The following is a 26,987-nucleotide window of genomic DNA, read 5'->3' on the forward strand; positions in this document are numbered from 1 at the left end:
CCACACCCCCCTCCCCCTTTTTCCACCCAATCCAAAATCCTAAACAATATATCATTCCACTAACAAATGAAAAGAATCTGAAAGCAAACGGCGGGAAAAGTGTTCTATCTTCTGCGTACACTCCTCATTCCTGACCGCCTGCGTTTTAAGTTAACTCACATTTTATCGCTCCTGTCAGTTTTAATTTCCTTACAATTCCTCCTGTTTTCCAGCGGTTTTTTAAGAACAATGCTCATCTGTATTTTCTTTTTTTTTTCCAGTATATATTGATGTTTGATAATCTGGCATGTTCATGGTCCCAAGTGCGCTGGATTTAAGACTTTTCACCGCAAAAACTTGTTTTATGTGTTTTTTTTATATTCACTCATAAATTTCCTATAGAAGCAAAGTTAACAAGATGGCCAAAATATATATTACCAATACTTGTAATTTTTTATCTTCACAATTAAAGCTCTGGCAAATGTAACAAATGACTGCCATGACAATTTTACATGCAGAACATGGTTATATACACAGTCTTAAAGCTCTGTCTCGTACGCCATGTTAATTTTTTTAAAGGTTTCCTTGTAATTACTTTTTTTTCCAAGAGCTATTTTTAAAATTTTAATTTTATATCTCTTTTGCATTTGTTGATCTACCATAAATATTTTCAAAAGATATTTATTTATTGTAATCCTTTCAGTCATACTTTGTCAACTGTCAATTATTAAGATCTAACTAATATCAATGTACAAAACTCAATCATGTTCGAATTTTCGAGTACTTCCACAACCTTAGAAATAAAAATTACTTAATTTATAAATTTATTAGGTGCTTTCTTCCAGTTCACTAATTTAAATCCATTACTTTGTGAATGAAGAAACATGGCATGCAGTAGATTACCTACCATAATTTACAAAACACACATCTCCACTTTGGTAAATAGGGAAGAAAAGGGTAAGTAAAAAAAAAAAATCTTCTTGTCAGCAACTTTATTGTCTTAGTCACATATAATCAGAGAACAACACTTCATAAGCAGATCTTTACTCTGAGATGGGTTGATGTGAAACCGAAGTATTTCTGAAAACAATTCACATATAGGTATCAAAACAAACTTATCCTCAAGTTTGCAACACATGAGACCAAAACAAAATAACAACCACCATACATTTACTTGACCTATTCTGGAATAAAATATACATGTATATAAAAGAAAGTTATAATCACATCATATATTCAAAACTTCTAAACAACCACTGAATAATAAAAAAATAAATTTTAGAAACACGAAAATCTTCAGTTTCTTCACACCATTCCCTAATTGCTATGTAAAATAAACTTGCAAATAAACATTTTTCACATAATCATAACATTTCTGAAATTCATAAATAACTGGCATTTATTCTATACTACAGCAATATAAATAACAATTTTAGGACAACATTTTTATACAGTGGAGGGATTCAAGTCTAAAATTTTCACAGAAAATAATTTCACTAAAATAAAAATATATTCTCAACAAAATTCTGTAAATACGGTAAACATCTCAGCACAGTATAAGAATCCAGGCAAAACAAGACTATTAACACTATAAAGTGAAAGACCTTATATGATTGTTTTGACTGATATACTTTCAATTTGTAAAATACTGACAACCAAATAAAAAAATTACTGGCAAAATGAATCTCGTTTGTGTAAAAATAAACCTTTATATTCATAACTACATTCTTTCAATATTACCAATTTGATCTTCTTAGAATCAACAAAACACTTGAATAGATACTACCTAACAATAAACCACTGAGTGAATCACATGAAACACATGAATCGATTAGTACACTTCACCTACAAATAAGCTGCTGGTCACACAGCGGTACTTTAAAAAATGGAACCTCATGTCAATAAACGGTTGTCTCATGCATTCTGTTGGAGGAATGGACAAATGATGTGGGTTTTTTTTTCCTTCCTTCCAAGTCTTGGAGACTGCACAGACATTTGCGTGCAGTTCAATCTTTCAAGACGACAAGTTTCTTTTTTTTTTGTTAATCGAAAACAAGACAGTCCTACTTGCCACACATTTTTCGCGGAAAAAAATTTCCAGACCTGCTGGGTGTTAAAACTTTGTAGCATTGTAATTGTTTCGTGGTTGGCTGGGTTTGTTTCAGGTACATGTATACATACCATCAGCACATCAATTAATAGCCGCCAGCCCTTTTATCACCACCGCACATGTATGTCGAATGCTTGTCATTAAATTTTAGACCCCTATTCATTTTATAACGTGAACATAATTTACACTTGGATTTAAATAAGAATATCCAAATTTCTCAAGATAAATCAGCAAAACTATACTGTGAACATTTAAGTTCAAGGCTAGCTTGAAAATGTTGTAGAGAGTTATTTTTCGAAGGATGGCTCTTGAACACCCCCTTTTTTCACTTGGAGGGGGCTTTTCCATACCCCACTAGGCCCCTCCCCGGTTAACACCTCTCGCAAAATACTAGGGACCCGCAAAGTCGACAGCCGTCGCCGTCAAACGCGTCCTGAGTGGCCCGGCTTAAATAGGGCAAAGACTTCTCTTTCGGACAAGGTAATAATTGCTAGCGCAGGCATACCTTGTTATTGCAGTCTAATGAGAAATCGGAACGTTTGGCAAAAAATAAACACGCCCCTAGGCATTCGTAAAGCCCTAATATATTCCACACATGAAATTGGTCCTCCAACAGAAAACTCCCTAAATGACAGCTCACAAAAAAAATCCCAGGAATTGATTAATTGATTGCACTGTTTATATTTACTGTTTTCATAATTTATTATATTATCAACAGCCACAAGTATTCTGAGAAAAAAAAAGATTTTATGTCAGTCAGGCCTAAAAAAAATCTATGAATCTACTTCCAAAAAAAGTCTGGAAACATATTTAAAAAAATTCATTTCTGGTCTGTAGATTCCTTTACTTAGTATGCATGATGAATGAACATTAACATACACCACAATCATGTAAAAGGAATTTTGAACTGAAAGAGCGTGTTACTGCTTGCTAGTCAGTCTATGACCATGTGGTGTTACATAGTTTTGTAGACTAGTAATATAATATCAAGCCATGATAGCATGATTGTTTAAATACAAGGGTTCAACAAGCATGTATTTACACTTAGTAAGCTCACTACCACTGAAGCTTAACAGCTTCAGTACATTAGTTTTGATTGCACCAACTCATTTTACAACTAGACATTACTTACAGTTACGTACATGTGTAAAGTACAGATACTACTACGTAGTTTATACAACAGGTTATAAAAAAAATTTCCACTTCACATTAACTCTACTTGGACTAGACATGTGTGCTAGATAATGGACTCAAGTGTTCAGATCTTTGCCACAATGTTTCCTCTTCCGCACACTATTCATCCTTATTTATGGTATATCAACAGAACAATAAACAAAAGGAGCACCTTGTAAACTGCAACATTTCAATGGTCGAACCAAAATGTCGAAGCCAGTGCAAATGTTTCAACTTTAGATGGGGCAAATCGTGGACTTGTGTTACTATATACTGCTTATGTGTCAATACCTCCACATTTTTCAATGTGGTCCTAAGTTAGTGTTGTTATTTGGGCCTATTTACAAGTACAGACTACCAAATATGTGACATGCTCAAAAACATGCAAAATTTGGAGACGAAAAGTAACAAAATTAAAATTTCTCAACATGACTCTAGTACATTGGTGCTGCAGCCAATACAATACATAAAATAGCTTACAATAACCATCTGAGAATCACATACATAGTTATTAAATATCCCACCTTTAGTTTCAACAAAGATCACAGACTAAGGAAATTTATAGTACATATAACATAAAGTTCTGTTCCTAAGTATAGTTCCATTAATTTTTTTTTAAACTACATACATAAGAAATATTATGAATGTAAATATATACAAAATAAGCAAAAATTTTCTTAACATCTAAAACACCCACAAAAAGATACATAACGGTAGATCACAACACAAACTGACTCCGCAAAACCACATAGCACAAAGACTACGTACGCAAGATTTAACTTAACTCAAAATACCTTCAATACACCTCAGATAAAAAAATATATATACATGGTAGAACCATATTTCTGTAAAGAGGATCAAATGACTTAGTACCTTGGCAATAACACATGCAAAAATTAAATTAGCAAAAATTACTAAGCTAAATTTTGTTAAATAATATACATGAATAAAAGCATTACAAGGGGAACAAAGACATCATTATATATATCGCTAGTACCTACATGAACTTATCTTAGAATTGCTGCCACCTACCCAAATTGCTATCAGTTCCAAAAAGGAGGGAAAAAAATATGACAATGCTTTAACCAATATATTCATTCAAACCCAGCTGTGAAGAGAGAATATCACACACACAGACCATGAACGACACTTGCATTTCCTATGGGATGGCCACAACACTTATCATTCAACACTCCCAGCAATTAGTGCAAAAATACTGTACTATCTGTGCACCTATTTACAGAACGGGAAACAAAATAGTGCTGGTGACACAAACTATTGCCAAAATGTATGATGATGTGAGAAAAAGTATTGTCGTTACGATTTTCAATATCTCAAGTACCAAAAACTGGGTAACTACTACCATAGCTTACAAGTTGACGTAATGGTAGCAACATGATAAGTCTGTGAAATGTACAGAGTGTACGCTGCATGGTTTCAAATCAAGTCATCACATTAGTACATCTTTTCCTTTACAGGATTTATTTTATAACGATGTAGAGGATAGCATTTGTGAGCTTTTAGTCATATATAAAATGTAAGATAATTTAAACGGGCAATATGTGTCTATGGATACTAATGTCATTATATTATTCAGTTTAATTTCCTATCTACATGTTTTTATATCTAAAAATTGTTCATAGTTTTTGGGATATCAAACAAACAGCAAAATTGATATTGTGTTAAAATAATCTTTGGTGTTATGAATGCTAAAACTGAAGTGATTTCTAAAAAAACTTTGTATGTTTGTTTGGAAAACGAAATAAGAACACAACAGAACATATTATTTTAAAAAGTTAGTTGAATTCTAAGACTAGTAATAGCTGGAAGTCAATTCCTGTTGTGAATTAGAAAGAATTATAGAAGTTCTATAACCAGATAAAATAATATTTTCACTAATAATAAACTTGAAGAGGTATAAGTCATTTGTAAGGCTGAAAAGAAGAATATATCAGAAAAAAATTGTTTTCCAAGAAAATGTAAGAAACTATTGGTTTCACAAGAACTGTAATATTTCAAGTCTTACTTTTCTGAAGTGAAAATTTTTTGCTAAGAGGGCTACAATTTTTGAGCGTTAAGAAAATTCTGATTGCATGAGGGTAATAATTAAGGATGTGGTGAGAAACGAGCTGGTGGGTTTTTCTCAGGGTGTTTCCATTACTCCACAGCTGCTCCAACCCTGATCTTTCTTCGTTTCTTCAGGCCGGCTGAAGATAGAACGTAGCAACAATAAGAGTAAGAGGCATAAAAGCACGTGGTTGCTACTGCCACTCAACTGCCTTGAAAAACGAGCGAGGTACCAACACGCCATACTTTGGAGCCAAGAGGAAATCACAGGAAGATGTAATGACGTTGCTTTATACGAACAGATTTCATAATGTGTATAAAGATAGCCTTAAAGTGCACTTAATACCAGTCTTATCTATACCCATCATCCTAATTGTCTTCTCTCTCTAACACGTCTATAACCCTACAAGTAGTATAAAAAAAATGATAACACGGGAAGTACGTCCGACATAATTACCACTAGAACAACACACATGTAAACAATGTCTACATTCGAAACTTACGTTACAGTGTTTGTACAGAATATTCCCAACTTTAAACAACATGGTCTCCAAGAAAATGGATAACAAACCAAAATCCCTTCAATCTAAAATTTTAAATACTAGAGAATGAGAATAAGTGATGGCAGATGAAGTAGGATCATTTAAATATTTTGTTACTACCAGTTCATTGAAAATTCAAGAATATATATATATTTTTTTACTTTTACAATACACATCAATGAACCGAATTTTGGATACCTTTTTGTTTTGCAATGTCCGTGCGAGAAGCTAGTTCAATCCATCCTGATTTGTAACGAGACAAATCACTCCTTGATGCTTAACGTTACTTTTTTTTAAATGTTATTTTCATCATTTCTGTGCATGCAAGCTAATCTTGCATTCAGTGATTGCACATTCAGCCCCACAAGAAATTAATATTTTCCGTGCAATATAGTGAAGATTAATTATATTGCAGTTGGGAGAAGAAGGAAATTGATTTCTTTAAGTATCAATGTATGATTATCTTTTTGCATCGATCATGCTTATGACTAAATGGGATACATAAATCACATCTAGCATCAGATTTTCAGAGAAAAAAAAATTAATTTTGACAATACACCATCCTAAAATATATCTTAATCCCTTACAAGTTACTTACTGAAAGTTTAATACAGTAGCAGGAACACTACCAGTACATACCTTCAGGGCAAGGCATTACAGAACCTACATAAAATGACAGCTAAACCTACATATGTGCAACAGCTGACTTTAGCACTACCAACAACAAATATAGAATAAGATATTTAGTTTTTTTTCCTCGAATAAACTGGGTAGCTCCAATAGTTCACAACAAAGTCTTCGTACGTTACACACTCACTGTACACACTGCTGTACACACTGCTTATAATGCAACGGCTTTCACACCAAAATAGTTTGATTATCACATACCAATTTCTTTTCATGATGAACCTAGTTTTGCTACTGTCACACACACTGGCAATACGACGTTAGTGATACTGCAGAAGAGATGAGGATTAAAATGAAATTAGCTAATGAATAAAGTTTAACTGGTGTTCAGTTTTTTGAAATAATGTGTGTGTCCATGTACACTGGAGAAGGAAAAAAAAAGAAGAAAAAGATAAAAGTCAAAATTCAACAGGATAATAAATGGCACAAGTGCTGTTTGATAGCAGTCAGAACCAACATTACATTAGACCCACCATACTACATAGGTAGAGACAAGATTTTATGATCTTATATTTAGTCCAATTTCGTTTTCAAAAAGAAGATTTCTGTGTTTTTTTAATATATAAAAGAAGTTTTGTAATATTTACTCCACCAAAATAGTGATCAAATTTATTTATTGCATTTTTAGGATAAAATAATTTGTAATAAATTGGTCTAAAAATGAACACTAAAAAAAATAAGCGAGCATTTGTGGTTTAAAAGCGATTCAGAAAGAGATGCACAATAAAACAAATTAAATTAATTTTTTTCTTAATCATGAACTTTGGTAATATATTTTTTTTTCTGTCTGGAATGACATTCCTTGAATTTCACACATTAACAGATGTACTTTCTTAATGATTGGAATTAAGTTTTGATTAAATGGTACTTAACTCCATGATCTACCTTGCACTTCAGGGGCTATACGGTGTATCAATTTGCATTTCAGTTAAATGCAGTTGTTTTGATACGCTTTCCTGTGTTATTTCGGTTTTATCACAATTCACCATGTAATCTTGTCCCTAAACATAGGAAAACATTTTTTCCCAGTAGCAAAATGTGAGTTTGAAAATTTACTACATACACACACATACTTAATATGACCACACTCTCTTTCCCCCTGCCCCCACACACACCCATTAAAAAATCCTTAACTGTTTTAATTATAAAGTACATATGGCAAACCAGAAACTGCTACTTTTCAACAGCACCATGTGCGAGTGAACTGACCTAGTAGGGCAGGACAGATGATTGGCAATAACACGGTCGACTATGACACTTGGTAGTTAAGGTTCTGCTCCCCCCGTCAATTACAATTATTTTTTTTTATCAGATTTCCAATATTCATGAAGAAATATTTCAAATATGGGTTTAAGAAATAACATTTATTGGCATTTCACAGCTCTGTAAACTCAGAAAATGATTTCTAGTTTGTGATCCTAATACAATCAGTAAGAAAAAAACTTTGATTATGATTATTTCGCTGAATTTTTTACAAATAGCATATAGCACAAGAGCGTATGAGGCAGTGAAATTTGAAAATATTAATAATAAATTAAATGCTTGTATTTTCTTAGAAATGACGAAATGAAAATGCATTAAACCACTATGGTGACGGGTGAACCCAAACTTCAAAATTATTAATTAGTCGACAGTACATCCTGCACAATAGGTTAAATAAATTTATCAAATATATACACAATCACAAATAATAGCTGCCTCTTCCCATAACACATTATTCTCCACTTTGCTTCAAAACTGACAGGTACTACACTGAATAAGACACTATCAAAACTACAATGTGTGATTAAACAGCTGACGAAAATTGCCAGCACAGTGAAATACTAACTAGCAAGAACTTGTCTTAAAATTGCACTTATTCCAGTCGTACGGGATGAAGCACTCAAGCTTTAATACGCACAAAAAAATAATTCCAGACACCAACATCCCAAATTACAGCTCACATTATGACTAATGTGACCAAAACAAATCTACTCCCTATCGTTTCCAAAATACGAAAAACAAAATAACGTGAGTGTCATATCAGAGTAATGATGTACTTTTCTGGACAGACTAAATTGAAGGACAAACATTGAAAAAACATTTTAAAGCACAATATGAAGGACGTGGTTCTCTCCACACACCACACGGCTACCATACAAATACATCAGTTAGGTGTGTACGTATAAAATACGACAAAGTGCTTAATTAATTATACAATGTACACAGGCAGTGCAATGATTAAGATCAGATCAACAATGATTGTTCACATCATTCGGCTTGGCAAACTGAATGTAAATTTTTTTTTTTTTTTTTTTACAATGGAGGTTCAGCTGGCAAGATACATCACAACTCACAGATTCAACGGTCAGCTCAGATCCACCGAGCAAAGTGGTGGGGAACCAACCAAATCATTCCGAGATGAGTTTGATGCTCCCCTTGGATTTCCACTGAAATTCTTGTCACAGCCACTGCTTTCAAATCTTCATGAAGCATTTCCAAGCATCATTTACATAGCTAGAAAAAAAAAAAGTATATATATATAAATAAATCCATGCAAAAAACAGTAAGACAAGCAACACGTATGTACAGTACAACCCCGTTTATTACGACCACTTCTCCATTACAATCCTTTTTCGAGGAACCATGAAAGATTTGTGTAAAAAAAAGTCAAAAGTTTGAAGGAAATCGGCTGAGAATTAATTTGGAAGTGCATTGCGCTATGTTTCTCTTGGCGAGCACTGTACTACTACACATGATCCCCCTGGTTGATTATCTTCACCATCTCACCAAAAAATAATGGCTCCGCAGCGTGAGGCATGTCTAAGTGCCAGCCGCCAGCCGGATGCCCTGCGGCCAAACATTGTGATATCGCTTGCACGTGAGCACGTTAGCCCGTCTACGCGCCACCCTCTCTGTTTGCTCCTGTTGTTACGGCTTGGCTTTTGGCGATTTTGGATCTCTCTCGGTTCTGATTACCGTTTGTTGACGACTTATCACAAATTTCTATACTGCTATTCAGCAAAAGTTTTTGTTTCGATTTGGCAAACGGATTGTGGGCGACACGTGCATTTTTTCCTTCCTCTTCTAGCCTATGATTTTTTTTTTTGCGCTTTAAAACTGATTCGTGTTCAGTTAATGACAACCCGCTTGTTGCTGTTTTATACGTAATAAACAGACTTCCGAAATTTGTAAAATGATTAGAAAGTACTCAGGGCTGTGTGGGATACCGAAATTTAGGGAAAAGTTTCAGCTTTGTAAAAAATTTTTTTTTTCCTGCGGGGGCTGGGAACGAAATGACTTCTCGGAATTTCCAGTAAAGTTTCCAGGAGACTCACCCCGGGGGGAACCACTGCGACGGAGCAAGCGAGGCGGGGTCGGGGTGTCGCCTCAGTTGTGGGCCGCCCTCTTGCCGCTCATGTAGCCGATCCAGCGCTCGGCGGTGGCCGCGATCAGCGGGTCGGCATCCACCGTCGCCAGCAGCAGCAGCTGGTTGACGTGGGTGGCGTGGTAGTCCCAGCGGGCGAGGTTGGGCGCGGTGCCCAGCGCCAGGTGGCGCAGGTCGTAGGTCGTGCCCGAGCCCGTGTCGAACAGGGGCAGCAAGCGCTTGAGCGAGGCGACGCCCCGGTCGAACAGGGCCGCCGCCTCCTCGCGGCCCTTACCCGGCGGCGCGACGGAAGACAGGTCGAGCAGCCCCAGCAGGGAGTACACGAAGCCGTTGAGCACGAAGGAGGCCGGCGCGGTGGGGTACTCCTCGTACCACGGGAAGCGGTCCAGGAAGGAGGCGAGCACCCCGCCCCGCGAGCTGGGCACCTGGAAGGGCTTCAGGCCGGCCAGGGCCGCCTCCAGGTACCGCCGCTCGCCCCCGGAGTGGAAGTAGGCCCGGGCCAGCACCGAGATTGCGTGGCCTTGGCCCATGGCGGAGTACCTGCGACCGACCGCGCGTTCCACGCTGCCTTTACAACACGCTCGTGTGAGTCAATCTCTAACATGGTCTTCATTAAAATTAAAAAACTAATATTCTAAAACTGTTGATGTCATTTGAACAGAACAGTCGCACAATCCTATAAGCAGACACAAAATTTTAGGCTAGTGTGATTTCATTGTTACTGGTTTTAATTTTTATGAAACACGTTTATTAAAAAATTTAGCATAATACTGAAGAAATATGACGATGTTCCATGATACTAAATTCTCCAAAACAGTGTAATTTAAACTGATACATGGTGCACTTTTACAATATAGTAAAACTCGCTTTAGACATTCCCACATAATACATTTTCCCAACGTTTAAACAACATTCATCATTTAAGGAATGAATGATGTAATAAAGTTAATTTTTACACTCTAAAACTATATTTATTGTTAAATTAGTAAAAAAAAAAAAATGTTTTGAAAAATAACAAACATGACCACCAAAAAATCTCTGCTGCACGCCGCACGCTGTTACAATATGTATATTTTTGACAAAATCATCTGCTTGCATTCGAGTTCTTTGTGAGGCTGTTCCATCTGTGCACCATTTCCCTCATTTGAGCCATAACGTCTGGCGAATACACAACCAACTACTAGCCGTTCTTATGACCTGTTTGCGTGACTTGCGATGAAACTGATACAGAAATTTGAGGAACTAATCACAGTTTCGTTGTTTGTCGAGCACAGTAAAAAATTATCAGATTTTTGGGACTTTTCATGACTTTTTGTGACAATTCCTTCGGTTTCAGGGCCCTTTCACGAATTTCGTGACCTCAGTACTTCAGTTTCGAGACTTTTTCCATAACTTTCAAGACCTATCAATCAGTTACATTAGCTTCACGTGACTCCTGTGACGTGTAGGACACCCCGCCTGCTCCAGAGTGTTCAGGTTTTGCCGGGACGCGCCTCACCAGCCGGGCTCGAGGTCAGCCATGCCGGGCGCCACGCGCCGCCTCACGGGGTTGGCCCAGCCGCCCGTGCCCGGGTCCTGGTGCCGCACGAACCAGCGCGCCGCGTCGTAGAACTGGTCCAGGTGCTCGCTCGAGGACAGCGTCAGGTTGTCCAGGCTGCCGGCGCCCCGGAACACCACGGCCGCCACCTGCCCGGCCCACCGTCCTCGTCGCGCACCGTCCACAAACAACTTCTCCAGGGCCTTTCAAGGAGCTTGCCTAGTCCGGGAGCATCTGCGTTAGTAAGGCAGGATGATAATGTGCGATGCTCGCTGGTGCTTCTATCACCTAAGAGCAGGGCCACAACTAGAGTCTCTGGTAACCTGGGGCATGAATCGATTCATGCGCCCCCCCCCCCCCCCCCCCCCCCCCATTTTTTTGTTGCACATACCACACCAATAAAGCGGATGTCCAGGGGCTTTCCCACGGAAAAATGGTGCTATTTAAGCATTTTCAATACCTACATGTAACAGTTTCTGTGCTACTGTAACTTCCATGCAAAAACTTTTTACCAGTTACCAGTTGTAGTAGGAATTACAATGCAAACGATTTCGGCGCCCCCACAGCTTTGCGCCCGGGACGTATGACCCGCTTGCCCCCCCCCCCCTAGTTGTGGCCCTGCCTAAGAGCCTGAGACTGATGCACAGTCTTCTTGTCGTGCATAAGGCAACTACGAGATCTGAGCGGTGACCATGACATTATATGACGGAGAAATGAAATCAAAGATGTAATTCAAGGCCCCTTGGGAGCTCACAAGAATACTTACCAGGCGTTTAATGTCTAAAAATTATTCTGAAAACACGTGTTTTTTTTAGCCCTTTTCATGCTCCTAAAAATACAGTTTGAAAGCGAAATACGGAAGCAGAACCACCCATCCGCTTTCAGGCCATTTCTAAACAGACACCATCGGACATCTTGAGCAATTTCCAAATGGCGTGGTTTTATTCTGAAGCTCTGCACACCCAATTATGTGCCCGGGTAGGCAAGGCCTTTAATACAATTTTTCACAATGGTTTTGTATCCCAATGAAAATGGTATGCTATAGCGCTATAGGTGCTGACACCAGTATTAATTCTGATTAGTGATTACATAAAAAATAAAATATAAAAATAAAAATTGCAGCCCCTTTGCAATTCATGTTTAACATAAATTAAATATATATTTTTATCTTATCATAATTTTATCTTTTATTGATTCTTTTCTTTAAAATTACATACCACAGTGCAGTTACATTTACAGCTAATACTCTTGGGTTTTGGTGTAGCAGTAAATAAAGCGTTGTTTTCCACATTCACGTACATACCTTAAATTTTGACCTTGAGAGCTTCCTCTTGGGGTTGTTCTGATAGGCCAACCCCTTCTGCAGGTCCACGATAAGGTCTCGCGTCAGCTTCCGCCATCCGGTGTAATGGCCGATGCCGTGGTAGATGTGCTGGTCCTACCGGCATCCGACAACATGAAACAGCTGCAGAGATGTGCCGTTGTCAAAGAAATATTCTCTATAAAAAAAAGGGGGTTGTCTGTAAAGTCGGTTTACGGACGATAATTTTACGTAATAACGTCGTAAGAAAACATTGATGGAAAATTGCATACTTTTTAATTTTCAAATATTATCTACAGTTTTTGCAAATTTAATTTAAATAATTTGTTTAAATATAATCACAAACAATTAGTTATAGAAATAAACTGAAATCAAAGAAATGTCATTAAATTGTTAATTTGAAATGACGAAATTGGACAAATAAATCAAATTTTTTAGATTACTGCTTTTAAAAAGCCCGCCTTAACCTGTTTGATATTATAGAAGATTTTCTCGCACTGTGATTGGCCGGTTCTTGCACGTTCGGCTCAGGCGGAACGTGACAATGAGTCATTCTTTTTCGTGCGTGCAGCCAGCGTTCATCGATTTTTAAGACGTTATCACATCAAAAACAGCTCTTTAAACCATGCAGTCAAGATTATGAAGACTTATGAATACAGACCAGAAAAATTCACGAACTGGTTTGGAGATACGCTAAAATCCAAATGTGTTTACTTTTATGGTGTTCTGCTATTGGCTCAAAGTTTACCTGGAAGACTCTGGGTCACTCAGAAACCCTTAATCAAAAAAGTATTGAATCATGAGCAATCTATCTGAGACATCTCACACGTACACAACCATCGAACGGGTTATCATTTACTTTAGTATACAGAGAACAGTGCAATCTATCTATCCTACAGGTCATTGAACTGGCAACTTTTTCCAGTCCTACTTATGACAATGGGACCACCAAGAATGTAGTGGTATCTGAATCACTCGGGTACTACAGCAGTGCAAATAAATAACAAATCATGCAGTCGTTTGAGCGTAAAACATCGCCCGTATCTTGGTTACACAAGTGTAACAGTTCAGCATATTCTTCGCCATGTAATCGTAAAATGTTCACACATCATCCAGTAACACCCACAAACAAAATTCCCTGATTGTTTCAGGTCTATAGATATTTTTTCACTGATCAAAACATGTAACATTTCCATATAAAAAAAACCAGCATGTATATACGTATATTTTTATGTTACTTCCTAACACTGTCTTAGTCACAACATTATCATGTTTTCCATTGTTCAACATATATATTTGTCTGTATTTGTTTTTGATTTGTTTTGTCCTGTCTATTGCAGCATTCGGTGCCTGCCTGCTTGCAGTGCCTACATTTTCCATTGCGTATTTACGTTTTCTACATGTATATGTATTAGTTTGACTGTCTATAACGTCATGTCAACCTCAAAAGTTCCAACTGTCCGTGGCATGTTACAATTAAAAAAAATAAATAAATAAACACACAGATTCTTTAACGTTGTGACAAAACTGTTTGCACAGTAACAATGAGACCCAGGAATAATGCACAGAGCAATGTTTATTGCATCACACTCTGAGACACAATCACAGATGGAATTCAGTCTCATCAAGCCAAAAATACTACAACTTTCCTCAAATATAATTGACACATCAGCAATGCAACAAAGACTGAAACAAAAAAAATACAATGTGCATAAAACAGTTAATAGGTTAGAGATACAAGAGTAGCATTTGCCTAACAATTTAATTTCAATTCCTTGACCTAACATACATTTCCCAGACTTCCCTGACAATTCCTCCAGTTCTTTCCCATTTTCATCGACAGCGGACAGACTGCATGGATGCAAAGCAGCAAATAAACCTAGGTGGCTAGTGGACAGAGTTAACTAACATTTTATTTATACATACAATGTATACATAGGAGAGTAGGATACGAACACATGGAAGAGCTAAGTAGTTCAAAATTTTGTCACACCGATTTTTCTCAGGTATTAAAAACTTTTACTAACTCAAAATTTTGACAATTGGTCAGCGTGCAAAGTGTTAACGAGAAATAAATTGTGTGGAAAAGAATAGCAATGTATGAGTATCGAAAAATAGTGTCTGGTAGTCTCGATGAACCGAATCAGTTCTGTATAGGTTATCAGATCCGTCAAAGAAGCGTGTCTGTGATTGGATCGATATGGGTCTTCACCTTGAAGATCGGACCACCACTGGAACAAGTCCCCCGCACTTGCCTGTGCAGAGATGAGCAGGCCGGAGCAGATGTAGTGCTCAAATTTTGACAATTGGTCAGCGTGCAAAGTGTTAACGAGAAATAAATTGTGTGGAAAGAACAGCAATGTACGAGTATCGAAAAATAGTGTCCGGTAGTCTCGATGAACCGAATCAGATCTGTTAAAGGAGCGTGTCTGTGATCGGATCGGTGCGGGTGTTCACCACGGCTGGAACTTGCCTGCGCAGAGATGAGCAGGTCGGAGCAGAGGTAGTGCAGCTGGAAGACCTCCCGCTTCTCCCGGCCGTGCAGGATCACGGTGAAGCTGCTGTTGCCGCTCAGCTGGAGGTTCAGGCTCAGCACAAAGTCCAGCACGTGGTCCAGCTTCACCAGTACCCCGCTGGACAGCGAGTCTGCCAACGGCACACAAACTGAAGCTGTTGCGGACACCGGTTATATAATGCTAAACCCAAAAATACACTGTAAAAATACGCAAAAACTACGGCGTTCATTTTCCTTTCCGGCATGATGTTCGGATAGATAAGACAAACGGGCGAAGTCTTAAAGCGTACGCACACCGCTCGGGGCACTGACGTCAGCTTGGAACAGCGACACCGGATAAATACAAAAGCAAGCAGATGATTGGGCGAACGGTGTTTGGAACAGCCTTACGTGAGTGGCCATTATCACGTCAGCCGGGGGGCGCTGGCACATAGTTGGAACAGCGTCGTCGTATCAAGATCAAGCAGATTATTGGGCAAACCAGGCGCAAGCATTTTAAATCGCGCCAAAAAAGCGGAAAATTGTAAACGAACATTTGTTTTCGGATGGTGTGACGATGATGATTAGTTGGTCAACAGTGTTTTATAGATTTTGTTGGGTCGTTACCACAACGCGGGAATACCATAACGCAGAATGTCAAAATTGACCACAAGCGTCACATCGACAACAAAGTGGAAAGTCACTCTACATTTACTTTATCATCTCAATACAAGGCTTGATTTAAAAGCAATGCCTCCGTGGCCATAACTTTTTTTTTTTAATTTTTACCCTTTTTTTCCGAATTCCTATTGCACCTGTTGTGTCTGGAATAGTTTGTCCCCGATTCTGTAGCACCACACAACGCTCGCCCGGCCACGAGTCAGAGACACACAAGACGGTTTGCAACGCCTGCAGCAACAGTAAAGCCCCGACCTTGCGAACTTTCACTTATTCCCAAAGATGACAGAGCACCTTAAGGGACATCCCTTTCGCTCTGACGACGAGGTGAAAGCTGCCATTCAAGCCTGGTGTTCAACAACAACCACCAGAATTCTTCTCAGATGGGTTTGCCTGACCTGTCACGCGTTGATGCAGGATGCTTGGAAAGGGATGGGGACTTTGTAGAAGTGTTAACAATGCATTACATAGAGGACACACGTAGCTTTCAGGTACAGCAAAAATTGTGACAATTCGATAACAAAGAAAAAAAAAAGTTATTTCAATGAAGGCATTTCTTTTCAATCAACCCTTTACTCAAGTGAATGAATAAACCATTAACACAACCATACTACGAAGAATGTTCGGGAAATGCTCGGCTAAATATAATGGAAGGCAAAGAATGCAAAAAAAAAAAATTATTCTGGTGTACAGCACAGCAGATGGTTAGTTGTAGTATTCTTACAAGTTTGGTTTTGGGTGATTAGCGCAGTGTTGACTGTTGAATAGGTACAATGTTGCGATTACAAATTTGACGGACAGTAGTGAAATGACAGACTTTACATTCACAGACTCACAGAGATGGCTCATATGTAGGAACAAGATTAAATGGTATTTTGCGATAAAATCTAATTAACACCGAATAGCATGCCAATGCACCAATAAACACCAAAATGCAAGTTAATACACCATAATGCATTAAAATTCAAATAAAATCATGAAATTAATCAGTGTTTTGGCAAAACTTAACTTGTTTCACAAACACTTTAATTTTAATATATTAAATTCAACTAACTTAATTTTGTCAGCATGAAGTTTGTACAAAAATGTACCTAGGAAGAGTGGAAAAAATTAATTTCACTATGTCTGAGCTCGCATCTCTTATCAGTAACTCATTTTTACATTTACGAAATCTGCTTGATTTTTTTTCCATATACACAATTAGTAATCACTTGTAGATTTATTTTTATTCAGAATAGTTCGGCCCAAGACATAAATATTATGAATTATTTTATTGTAAACGTGTACCATATATATAGGATGATTTGTAGAGGGTTAGACAAACTGAGAGGGCATATTGGCTGACCCATTTAGAAAACACATATTGAGTAAAATGGCCTTACAGGTCCAATTTTTTTGTTGTAGTCTTTTCAAAATATTTTTCGCAAGTTTTACCAAAATTTGACCTCTTCACCCCATAGCTTTTTTTTGTTGCATGTTTCAGATTTAATCGTTTTTATTTACGTTCTGTCCCTGAATGGTACATTAAAACCTAGAGCTCGGTTCGACGAGGCGTGGTCAGTTCCGAGGTGACGTCACGCGTGGAAGGTCCCACACTCGGGGGGACTGGTGTACTGGACTCAGTACGACGTTTGGCGGCCCCACGAGGCGTGTTCAGCTCCGAGGTCCCGCACTCACCGGGACTGGTGTACCGGACCACGAGGCTGCCGCCGGCGGGGTCCGGGACTCGCGCGAAGGTCGCCCCCGACGGGATCTCCCAGGTGGCCAGCTCCCGGTCGCCGTCCTCGAACAGCTTCCTGCGGGGCTCCGGCTCGGTCAGGTTCTTGCTGTAGTGCGACAGGCCGAACTGGGCGATCTGCGTGGGGTAGAAGTACCCCTGGCTCTCCCACTGGGTCGACACCGGCACTCCTGCGGGGGCGACAGGCACCACTCACCGGCAGCCAGGACACTAACAGGTTCCACCGCCACTTCGGGGCTCCAACGGGAAAAGGAAATCTACATGTAGTTTCCCGCCTGAGGCAGGGTCTACGCGGGACTGACACTCATAGAAGCCGGCTGCCCTACCCGAGGGACAGGACCCGTCGCAACGGCCAGCCTGAAGAATGCGTGAGGCGGTACGGAGCAGCGACGGAATGAACTGGCGGGGGAATAGAGAGAGCACGCTGCTGCAACATCCGCCACATTTCCCCACCGGCGAAAAATCCAGGTCTGCCTCGTGGTAGAAGACGAGTGCTCTGACCCCTCAAACCACCGCGCCTCCGGACGATCAAATGAATTAGCTCAACGTCTCGTCGATATCGGGTCACTGAACAAACAGCGATGAAATGAGAACGGAGCAATGGCATTGGTAGTACTTACCCTGAGAAAACACACACAGCTCTTGGAAACATCTGATGTGTTTCCCACTTGGCAAAAAAAATCCATGTTCAACCGTGCTGGGGATGGAAACCTAATTGCCTCGGTGGGCGGCCACTTGCGAGACTCGAGACCCCAATGAGTGCAGCCCGGCTGTTGTCAATCCCATTACTGTAAGGATTTTCATTTTAACTGCAAACTAGCTGTGCCTACATCTTCACTCTCCTGCAGTAGCTCAAGATCAATTTGTGAAAAAATAAATATGTGCTTACAGCAAGGAACGATGTGACTTATCGGGATAGAAAGTGTCCTAAATGTCCTTTGCAATCATGCTAATTTCATCATAATTCACTGGATGGTTTTTTGTCAGATGCTATAATAAACTAAGAAACAGACAGACCAAAAAAAAAACTGTTTTGGTCTGTATATCACTTACTACCAAATCAACCACTATTTTGAAAATATACTCCACGCATAGACACAACAATGAAACAGTTTTTTTAATACGTTTTTATAACATTTTGGTTACAAGTAAAATTATCAACTTAAACTTAGGCTTTTTTTTTTGTTTCCTAATAGCTCTATGGGTGGCCATAGCAGATCAAAGAATAAACTAGACCATAATTAAAAAAAAAAAAAAAAATTCTAAAACCTGAGTTGCATTAGCAGCATGTGCACAACACACATGCACACAAGTTAAAATCACACTAATAGATAGAAACAGCTACAATGAGAATAGCATATGTACATAAAAACAGCATAAGCAAGGTGCAAAGAAAGTTGATGAAATTCTTTGTTAAGAAATGATGTGAAAATAATTTTTAAATTCTTTTAATATTTTATAAATAATATAGGACATGAATGCTACATACTTTTGTTTCAAAACTTAGTTTTTTTTTTTATCATAACAAACAGTAGGTCTGCTTATTTAAGGATTTTGTTTTGCCTATTAACCAAATTACCTGGTTTTACGAATTTTTAATTGTCCGAATTGCCTTTCGTCCATGTTGGTCCGAAAAGAAGAGGTTTAACTGTTATTGTTTTCTTACATGTTTTTTTTTTTTTTTTTTTAAATGAGGTGAGAATTTTTTATTATAATATTCATTTGCTAGATAGTATGATTTACAACATATTGTTACTACACAAGAGGTATTCTTTCCTTAGCATGGCTTTGTTCTATCAAAAAAATAACTCAAATAAACCTTGAGAAGCTGTACCTTCTATGGCGCTGACACACTTGACCCTGTCCCGTACTTCCACGTTGTAGTTCTCGAAGTACATGAAAACACCGCGAGGGTCGTACTTCCCTTTGGGGTAGTAGACCTTCGAGTAGCTGTGGGACCACTCGAACCTTTCGTAGCCATCGTACGTCGCCAGCTTCCCGTAGACCTGAGACAAAAAATATTCATCTCTCAAAATGAAAGTAACCACACAATTAGCAAAAAAAAGCTTGAAGACTGCCTTTGCAGTAACGTGTATTTTCAATCTTGCACCAAGAATCGTGTGGAGGATTGATAATCCAATCTTGAGTTTTTCGATTCTTGTTGAAAATCGCAATGTAGATCTTGTGCAGTATTTACGGCTTAAAAGTAGATGACAATGCTCTGTGCAATTCATGAAGTTAATTCTGTCAAGTTCATTCTCAATCTTTTAGGCTTCGCATACCTTTTAGATGTATGTTTTTACACTTAAAGGAGAATGCAGGTTTTATATGTTATGCCGCTCTAGTATTTTTGTTCAATGCAAGAAGTTTAAAAACAGGGGAAATATATTTTATTTAAATGAAAAATCTTTCAATAGGCAGTTTTGTTCAAAATAATGTTTTGAAATGAACAAAGAAACTAGAAGATGCAAAAGCTTTTACGTATTTAAGAGCTTTCTGTTTTGGCACTTAGCTTAATAGATTATAATTTTTTGTTTACATGTACTAAAATTAAAAATAAATATATTAAATACACGTTACAAATATAGAAAGTAGACAATACTCAGTGTGATAAACTTTTCAAGCATTCTAGTATCTTGCTTGAGGAGGATTGGGCAATAAACAAACAAACAGTTTGAGGTTTCAAAAGGCTCCTCTCACTTCAAACACACCTCAAAGTATTTGTGAAGGAACGAGAACGGCAAGTATATCTCGTTCCCCTCCTTGCGACAACCGATGCTAAACTCCCCATTGATGTGGCACTCTATCTCCTCGTATCCTTGCGCGTCGTTGGCCCCACGGACGAACACGTCGCCATCCACGGAGTCCTACCGCAAACACACAACATGTCTACTTTTTTTTTTACAAGTGTACAGTAGAGGCTCTTTAACTCAGCAAATTCTGGATCACTGTATTTTCCAATCAACAATTTTGCAGTTATCTTTAAAAGATTTGTGCAATGGGAGTGCATGACTTGATGTAAGTTTTTGGACATACGCCATTGCTAAGAACAGCTTCAACAGAAAAAGTTCTTAGCAATGGCGTATGTCCAAAAACTGACATCAAGTCAACAATTTTGCAGCATTTTGAACATCAATATAGTTTATTAAAGGGAATACCAAGTAAAGAATTAATAAACAGTACAATTATATGTCATACTGGTTGAACTAAATTCCTCTATGGCAATAAAAATACAAAATAATGAGCATTGATGTTTTGAAAAGTCTCAGATAAATGCTGAGTCAAGGTCAACAAATACACGAATCCACCCAAAAATTCAAAAGGTGAGCTGCTTCCTTGGTGCCAGATTACTGAACCGAAAAAAATGTTGGATTAAGGGCTACGCCTACCCAGGCACACATACAGTGTGCAGATCTTCAGAAGATATCATGCCATTTGAAAACTGCTCCAGTTATCCAAAGGGTGTCCATTTACAAAAAGTATTTAACGATACATTGAGGACGGAAGAGTAGTTCGGTTTCCATTTTTGTTTTTAAACTGTAATTTTAGGAGAGTGAAAACTGCTAAAACACATGTTTTCAGAAGAATTTTTAGGCATGAAACATCCGGCCTTCCACTAAACAAAGGTCTTCCATTAAATCTTTATCTCAATTTCTCCACCATATAATGTTATAGTTACCGCTCAAATTTCATAGTTGACCTACACATGACGAGAAGACTGCGGGCAAATTCAGGGCCTCGCACTTAGAAGCAACATTATGTGGAAGCACCAGCGAGAGTCACACTTTTCATCCCGCCTCACTAACACATATACACCCCTGACTAGGCGGGTAATAAAAAGGCAGTGGAAAGTAATAATATCACTCAGGCACACCAACTTTACCACAGCCATGACAACTGCGCAGTCCCAATTTTTTAGGACTATATTTGGGCATAATTAAGAGGCATGTATTTTTCGCAGAAAAATTTCGAGACTAGCTAAGAGTAAAAACAATTGAGCATCGATTTGTGTTTCGTGATTTCTAATGTTAGCACGCACACCAATCACAATTATTAAACACGTCCTGAATGGCTGAGGTCAATTAAAGCAACAGCTTCTCTTGCAGAAAAGGAAGACACAGCTGGCACAGGCATACCATGTTTCTGTCTAATGGGAGTTCATATTTTTCCGCGAAAAATGCCTACCCCTACGCTTCCTAGGTATTCTATCTCATCGACTCGGAGATCATCAGAGACTGTAACAAATCGCACAGATCTGGGATATCTGGAATGAAACCAGCAATGACTAGAGAGACTCAGAAATTCGTGAGTTCATTTAGCGACGAGTAAGACTCCAATCGCTTTAGTGTTTTTTTTTTCGACGTCTTATACTGTACCACAGTTGTTCCCACTTGCTCCAACGTAACCTAATCCAGCACCAAACCCAACAGCAACAGTGCGTTCGAATAAGTTTCAGGCCTTTCAACACTAGAATATCTCTTCTCTCGAGCAGAGGGGCAAATGAAAAAAATAACTCGGGCACAGTACTATCTAGTCCATGGTTTGTATCCTTTTGTGCAATCAAAAATTAAGGAGTTTTTAGGGATCTCATTACTTCATCACCTTCAACACTATCACGAGGTAGAAAACCTTTGTAATATCACAAAATACCTGAAGAAAATAAAAATGTTAATAGTTAATGTACAAAAAATAATTTCGTTGGTTATTTCAAAGACAGTTTCAATACACCTTTTTAATTTAAAGGTAAAATGTTGATTATAAAAAACAAATTCAAAAATTTTTTATAAGGGTTGTTAGTGAAATTTTGCATTTTTAAGGGCCCTTATTCAATTTAGTACAAATTAAGGACTTTTTTAAGGATACTGAGGTGGCGTACGAACCCTGAAGTCTAGCCTAAAGGTCATTTCACCCACAAAGTATCCAAATCTCTAGCCAGGGTCTTCGGTAAAGAACCACCCCAGCTCTGGTCTGGAGTGATTTCGAGAAACCACGGAAAACCTAAATCAGTAAGGCCCGAAACGGGATTCGAACCAGCGTCCTCTGGAATGCCGAATCCAGCGTCTCATCGTATTCCGCTGAGCGATCAGCACACCGGCCTTCCAATAAGAGACATTCGAGATTGGCTCCACAGCAATTTGTCTATGAGCATACAAAATATAGCTTCTACTTAGGCTGGTACACGCACAGGCCTTTACAAAAAAAATATCTGAAAATCTAGGAACCAGGCACAAAATCTAGGAGCCAGCAATAAAAAAAAATACTTTTGTGAGCAGTTCCACTTTTAGATTTTGTTTTGACATTAAAATATTAAACAGTCCCTATATAGAACTTGGTTAGATATCAGCAATTAGAGTTAACTCATTACAATTTAAATACCAAACGCTGGTTTACAGGACCCAGTCATTTATGTAGAACAAGATTTTGTAACAACAAAATTGGCTGATGTTTTCTAAACCATTGTATAGTTTTAACTTGATATCTTGGCAGAAGTTAGTCATCAGCAAGGAAACATTAGACATCACTGTTACCTGGCAACTGGGATTTTTAAAGCCCTGTTTACATCTAATCCAGCCGATAACACATTAGAAACAAGTATTTAAATATTCATGACTTACTTCATGAAAGAACATACTTAGCAAGAATTTCAAAGTGTTTACATGAGCTAGAATGCGTGAAAGAATAAGATAAATAACGTGCTTCAATACACTGTACAAAATGCTAATTAATTACTAAAATATTTTACCACCCCGGGTAATTAAACTACTTTGTGTTCAACTTTCTTAAAAATTTGTCAGTGTTCTATGCAACGAAAGTTATTTGTGGGGGGGGGGGGGGGGGAGTAATCACAATGTTTAACATCAAAGAACCACACTATTGGCTGCAACATTCCAAAGTAAAAATGATGCCCCGACAGGAGATAAGTAGACATTCGTGGAGCTAATACTATGCATTATTAGGTGTGTACACAGATGGGGAGGTTGATTTAAACCCCTCCACCCACCAAATCCCAAAAAAAATCTATTATTCCCACCAATTGGGAAGAATTCGAAAGTAAACAGTGGGCAAAGAAATAAAATTCTGTGTACGCTCCTAACCCATTATCAAACATCTGAAAGCAAAATGCAGTCGATGAATGATCTTCACCTGGCTGTTCGGCGCCTTCTTGGCACCCCACTCCGGCAGATTTCTCGTTTTCGCAATCACCACTTCCCCGCACTGCGTCCACATGGAGAGAGTGACTATTGTCGCAGCCACGCACATGGCAATCAAGGCTATCTTTAGGTTCAGGCGTACCATGGCGAAGTTTCTCTGAAACAAAAAAAAAACTTAATTTATGAGCTGGAAAAAAGAAAACACAAAAACCAGGCATACCCTTTTTTGCTGTGCTGGGTCATTTAATTTTTGGAGTGAAACTTCTTTGCTAAGGGGTCGTCCATTAATCACGTGATGTTTTTTTTAGCAAATTTTTAACCCCCCCTCCCCCCTAGTGATTTGTGGTGAGGTTTCAGACCCCCCCCCCCCCCCAATAAATCACGTGTATTTTTTGGTGCAGAATACTTTTTAAAAATTTCGGAATATTATCTTTAAATATAGGTATAATCTTATTTAATTCTGGAAAATTAAGCACAGTGATAAAAATGTCCAGACACACATTTAGGTTGCAGGTTTATTCTCACTGGCATAAAAATAATAAAGGAAAGGCTTATATGTGATTTACGCATGTATTCGGCGCCAAAATCACAGTCTTACTGGCGACTGGCAAGCCGAGCCGGGTGGTTCATGTTGCGGCGGGCGGGGATATTGTTGCCTGGCTACGGCGTCACTATTCGGTTTAGTAGAAATTGGGCGAAAAAATAAATACACGTGATATCTCTCTACACCCCCCCTCCCCCCTTGTGATATTTCGTGATTTTTCCCTCCCCCCCTCCCCTTTCGAGCCTCACGTGATTAATGGACGATCCCTAAGGGGGCTAGAATTTTCAAGCATTACGTAAATTCCAATTGCATGAGGGGAATAGTTAGGCACATGGTGGGGGAACGGGCAGAGGAGGAGAGTGCGTCAGCGATGACGCCACTCCAACTCATGCAGTAGCGGTCGAATGGAAAGACGGCAAGCAGGGGGGGGGGAGGGGGTAAATATGTAGCGGAGCATGCTGTGTGCTAGTTGTAATAGCCAGAAGGGGAGACAGCAGTGGAGAGGTAGAAATGACACAGCAGTGATCCTACGGAATCCTCGTAATGCTGCTTGTGTTTGTCTATTCCTCAGTTTTCGTAACGGTTAATGATTGATGGTACCATATTACTTCAATTTTATTTAAAGTATCTACACTTTATTTATTTGCATGGAAAAGAGTTAATGATTTGCGCAGTGAATTTTATGAGTATATTTTTTTAAATGGAAAATGTATAAAAAAAGATGTGTAGACTTTATACGTGTAATTTATTTTTTGTAGTGAACACTGTGATTTGAAATGTCAAAATGAATTATAGATACACAGGGGTAAGATAAGGCCTAAGTATAAAATATACGTATATTAAGTTACAGTTTATTGTAAAGGGATAACAAAGGAAATTAAAGGGGGAAAACGTTGAGTGACTAAACAATTAAGATGCCACACAACTTGGGTTTGTCAACACAAAAAAAAAGATTACTATAAACATAACCTTTTTTACTTGTATTTTTTCCAGGATTAATTTGTGTAAACAATAAAATAAATCAATTCTAACACAAGTATAGTTCTTAAAACAGCAGATGTAAAAATTTAATCACCTGATCTTGAAAAGCCGACCGAGCACAAAAATAAACATCCCATTTGGACATTAGCACATACGTCACATTTTGTGAGCAGCACGTTTTTCCCTACAGTAAGGAAACGGTTTCCGAACTCAATAATGAGGTTGCGTATTTAAACCCAACAATATTGTAGAACATTTCGTAAGACAATCCCTTCCGCAGAAAACGAGTTCTGACCCTGCCCAATATTTACTTCTTGATTCCAAGGTATTTAAAGTGTATTGGGTAGGCCATTCCTGCAAGCTGCGTTTTCATTGGCTACACGTATATGACGTAACTGAAAGGGCTGAGCATGGGATGGAACTATTGACTAGAAAGGGGTCTCCATCGAAAGTCAATGTAACTCAAATTTCACGGGAAATAAATCAAAAAATTTGATACTTATTGTAAAAACTAGCTTCATGTTAGGATCACTAAACCATTACACATTGAATACGGCCAAGTATGATAATGACAATAAGATCTATTATAGTGGTTGCCTGTCGAATTGTTTGTAGAGCTTCAGTAGAAAACATGTAATTTAAAAACTTAATATTAATGTTTAAAGGTATCTAACTGAAATATAATAAAAAAAATTTTTCCTGCCGCTAATAAAGTTAATTTTTTTTCCAGTTCGTTTTTTCATCTCTATCTGAAAGCCAAAAGAGCCTACCTAGAAATTGTGAGATCATTGCTTGATTGCAAATTAGTTCTTAAAATTTTGTTTCGTATCTTATTCTAAAATTGAACACACTCAGAAATTTTCGAAAGCATTTAGGGAGAGTTAGGCCAACCAACTCAGTACAAATATGACTTTTTTTTTTTTTAATATAACTTTGATGGATACTTATAAGAACCTAAGTGTAAAGCGTTATGGAAGAGTAGCTGAATCTTATTCTCCTGTAAAACTATTCAACCGGCACATCTTAGCAATACCTATGCCATGAAGAGGGGGAAATTATGAGGGAACACAATTCTATTCAAATGTAAATATAAGGTTTGTGCGCAATATGAAAGGTTCGGAAAACTGGTATGGGTTCAACATATCGAATGTAATAAGTTTATTTCTGAGCTTAAAACTATGTAGGTATATATATTTTTACTCAGTTAATAATCTTTTGAAAATTAGGCGATCTTTGAGTGTGTTATTGTGCATTTTTGATTTCGTTAAGTTATAATTCTGTCACATTAATTTTGTATAGTCTCACCGCGAGTGTCGCGAATTCCTAATTATTGTTAATGTTCCAAAGGGGATGTACGCACTATATAGGGCGCTGTGAGACAGTTTCTTTTAGTCACTGCACGCAAAATCAAACAAAAAATAAATAAAACTTTATAATCCATTGTATGTTACTTACATTTACCTGTTAGTATTTAATTTTAGTCACTTTTTACTTTATGATACCTACTTTCAATTATTATTATTAATTTAAAATATGATAAATAGTATGTTATTATTTTTTTTTTTAAGCGTTGGACATTCTGAATCCTGGCAAAACAGGAAGACAACGCAGCATGGT

At 38.1% G+C, this 26,987-nt stretch overlaps 1 protein-coding gene across 1 annotated transcript; it reads right to left on the bottom strand.

Annotated features, from left to right (window-relative positions):
• Positions 1-956: 956 nt before the first annotated feature.
• Positions 957-25,711, bottom strand: LOC134536896 (D-glucuronyl C5-epimerase B). The gene is made up of 10 exons (XM_063376960.1): positions 25,465-25,711; positions 23,838-24,002; positions 20,405-20,560; positions 19,528-19,699; positions 17,633-17,863; positions 15,257-15,429; positions 12,766-12,900; positions 11,424-11,611; positions 9,876-10,465; positions 957-9,054 (listed from the first exon to the last, which is right to left on the bottom strand). The coding sequence occupies exons 1-9, from the start codon at positions 25,513-25,515 to the stop codon at positions 9,928-9,930; spliced, it is 1,809 nt and encodes a 602-aa protein (XP_063233030.1). The 5' UTR covers positions 25,516-25,711; the 3' UTR covers positions 957-9,054; positions 9,876-9,927.
• Between the last annotated feature and the right edge of the window lie 1,276 nt (positions 25,712-26,987).

This window comes from Bacillus rossius, chromosome 11, assembly GCF_032445375.1.
Source record: "Bacillus rossius redtenbacheri isolate Brsri chromosome 11, Brsri_v3, whole genome shotgun sequence".
NCBI classification, from domain to species: Eukaryota; Metazoa; Arthropoda; class Insecta; order Phasmatodea; family Bacillidae; genus Bacillus; species Bacillus rossius.

What these genes read in the sequence shown, in the direction of transcription:
- LOC134536896 (XM_063376960.1), bottom strand. Translation starts at nt 25,515, where the DNA reads ATGTCCAAATGGGATGTTTATTTTTGTGCTCGGTCGGCTTTTCAAGAT. An exon ending in GTGTGTCAGCGCCATAGAAG is followed by an intron (nt 17,864 to 19,527) that starts GTACAGCTTCTC and finishes TCGCCCCCGCAG; the next exon opens with GAGTGCCGGTGTCGACCCAG. An exon ending in TCTCAAGGTCAAAATTTAAG is followed by an intron (nt 11,612 to 12,765) that starts GTATGTACGTGA and finishes TGGGCCGGGCAG; the next exon opens with GTGGCGGCCGTGGTGTTCCG.